The following is a 2,755-nucleotide window of genomic DNA, read 5'->3' as shown; positions in this document are numbered from 1 at the left end:
AATGTATCTTTTGATATTTTGCCTGTTTTCCAGAATTCTAACAGCGTTTTCAGGCTCATCCTTGTGTTTCTCCTGTCTCAGCTTATTCGATGCCCAAGATTTTATGCCTTGAAATTTCACTTTGCGTACTTGTTTTGTACATAGTTTTGTACATAGTTTCAATTATTTTTTAAAATAATAAACAGATAATTGCATGCTCTCCAATGAGAAATAATTTAGATCCTACCCTTAATGTTCTATCTCTTATTTAAATTACAAATCCCATAGTTTAGGGCAAAGTGAAATATTATTTCATAATTTCTGTTGTCAGTATCACTGGCAAAAAGTCATATGGACATTTCTGTTGCCATACGAACATTGATCTATGTCAGTAAATCCAATGTTTATGAGCATACTGGGTGCATCTATATTTTATTAAGATGCTTTTTTCTTCATTCACAAGTGATATTGGTCAAGAGAATAAATACTTTAAGAAAAATGATAAATTGGAACAATAAACATAAATTGAATTTAAAATATGACAATGTGTACAAATACCTGGATTATCGGAAGATACAACCAGGTAGCTAGGAGCGTATAGCACAATGGTAAACACCAATGTTATTGCCACCAGGCTACCTAGGTTCAAATTCTGGGTATTCCTATGTTTCACTGAGTCATATGATCTCATTTTAGTTAAATTCTCCTCGTCTGTAAAGGGAGAATACTATCAGGTCCTAACTCATACTCTTGTAAATACTAAAGAATTTACAATAGACAGAGCATTAATAACAATGACTAAATAAGCACTATATAAAGAAACACGTTCAACTTGGGAAATCTTTCACAAAAGAATACATGCAAAGTTGAATGAAAATCTCAGGTAAAGGTAATGGTAAGTGAGAATTTTGAATTTATTGTCCATGAACAATTAGGCCACAATCACGTTTTCATGAAGAAATCTCCTTTTGTGAATGTGGATGCTGAGCCCTGGAAAATAACGGAATGGCCTCACTGGATTTGAAATTTGCAATGATCTTTCTAGTTCAGATGCTCACTGGAATCCTAGGGAGTTTCTCAATCTTGTATCATTATACATCCCTTTACTTCAGTGGATGCAGGTCAAAGTCAACAGATTTGATTCTCAGGCACCTGACTTTAACCAACTCCTTGGTTATTCTCTCAAGAGGAGCCCCAGAGACAATGGCAGCATTTGGGTTGAAACATTTTCTCAATGATTTTGGATGCAAACTTGTTTTCTGTGTTCACAGAGTGGCCAGGGGTGTATCCATGGGTACCACCTGCTTCCTGAGTGTCTTCCAGCCCATCGCCATCAGTCCCTGGAACTCCGGGTGGGCAGAGGTCAAAGTGAGAGCTCCCAAGCACATTGGCCCTCACATATCCTCCGCTGGATTTTAAACATAATGCTATATAGTATGGTTCCTGGGCATATAACTGGCAAATGGAACAACCAAATCATCACAAAAACTATGTACTTTGGATACTATACTTCTAAACTTCGTGACAAAGACACAGGCTTACTATATACAATATTGATATCCTCCCATGATGATTTGTGTTTGAGACTCATGACCTGGGCCAGCAGAACCATGGTTTCCATACTGTACAGGCATAAGCAGCGGGTCCAACACATTCATGGGACCAAAGTATCCTCCAGACCTTCCCCTGAGATCAGAGCTACCCAGAGCATCGTTGCCTGGTGAGCACATTTGTATCATTTTATTCCCTGTTCTTCAGAGACCACTTGGTGGCTGATGAACACCTCTGCTTTAATCAACGCATGTTTCCCAACTGCCAGCCCCTTTGTTCTCTTGAGTCGTGACCATCATGTCTCCAGGTTCTCCTCTCTGCGCACTGGAAGAAGTAAAGAATTCCCTCATCTTGTTTGAAAAATATGAATGCCTGCCTTTCACTGTGTTCAGTCACTTATGTACTTATCCTGCCAGGAATCTTGAGAAAAATTACTGTCAGTTTCATTGCACATAGAGTTTTGAATAAGACAGCGATTCTGTGGCAACAATAAATAGTAATAACAGCCATTGTAATGGAAAACTTATTATAACATAAGCACTCATGTGATTATATTTCATTAATGGTTGTAGTGGAGAAGTTAAGAGCCAGTGAATATTAAAACAGTCTTGAAGTAAAGTAGAGATCCTGGAAATGTCTTTGAGCGAATCATTTTTAATGTGCGGTACCAAATTTCCCCAAGATTTACTGACCACGCGATAGTAAGGGTTGTGACTTTAAAGGTAATAGCTTGTGGGATGTTCATTTCAGAAACTCAGGGTAGAGATGCATGAAAAATGTTTAGCGAGGCGCCTGGCTCATAGTGAGTGTTCAATAAATGTCAGATGCTGTCATTGAAAAAGGAAGAAAGAAAGAGAGAGAGAGAGAGAGATAAAGAAAGAGAGAAAGAGAGAGGAAGAGAGAGGAAGGAAAGGAAGGAAAGGAAAGGAAGGAAAGAAAAACTCGGGGTAGAGGGTTGTGTCCCTGTAGTGAAGTGCAAGTGCCCCGAGGTGACGCCAGAAAGAAAATTCAGTTTGGGCTGAGCCACAGCCCCCATCGCCCAACACAGAGGGACCCTCCCCCCATACCCTCCGAGACGGAACCCCGAGGACCCCCAGGGGAATCCGAGCAAACGCTACCAAAACTGTCACTAACACTGACAGGAACTGAGACTGAGGGTAACGAGCATGATTAAACATCTAGAAGAAGAGAAAAAGACATTATGAAGACTTTATATAAAGCAGAG

General features: G+C 39.6%; 1 protein-coding gene across 1 annotated transcript; it reads left to right on the top strand.

Moving 5' to 3' along the window:
- Positions 1-669: 669 nt before the first annotated feature.
- LOC120592819 (vomeronasal type-1 receptor 3-like) lies at positions 670-2,028 on the top strand. Its single transcript, XM_039850489.1, is given in 2 exon segments — positions 670-1,372; positions 1,375-2,028. Coding segments are annotated over 2 exon segments (903 nt in total). The 5' UTR covers positions 670-984; the 3' UTR covers positions 1,890-2,028.
- Positions 2,029-2,755: the final 727 nt, after the last annotated feature.

Source organism: Pteropus medius, unplaced genomic scaffold, assembly GCF_902729225.1.
Source record: "Pteropus medius unplaced genomic scaffold, Ma_sr-lr_union100, whole genome shotgun sequence".
In the NCBI taxonomy this organism is placed as follows: Eukaryota; Metazoa; Chordata; class Mammalia; order Chiroptera; family Pteropodidae; genus Pteropus; species Pteropus medius.
This window is presented reverse-complemented; position numbering and strand designations above follow the sequence as displayed.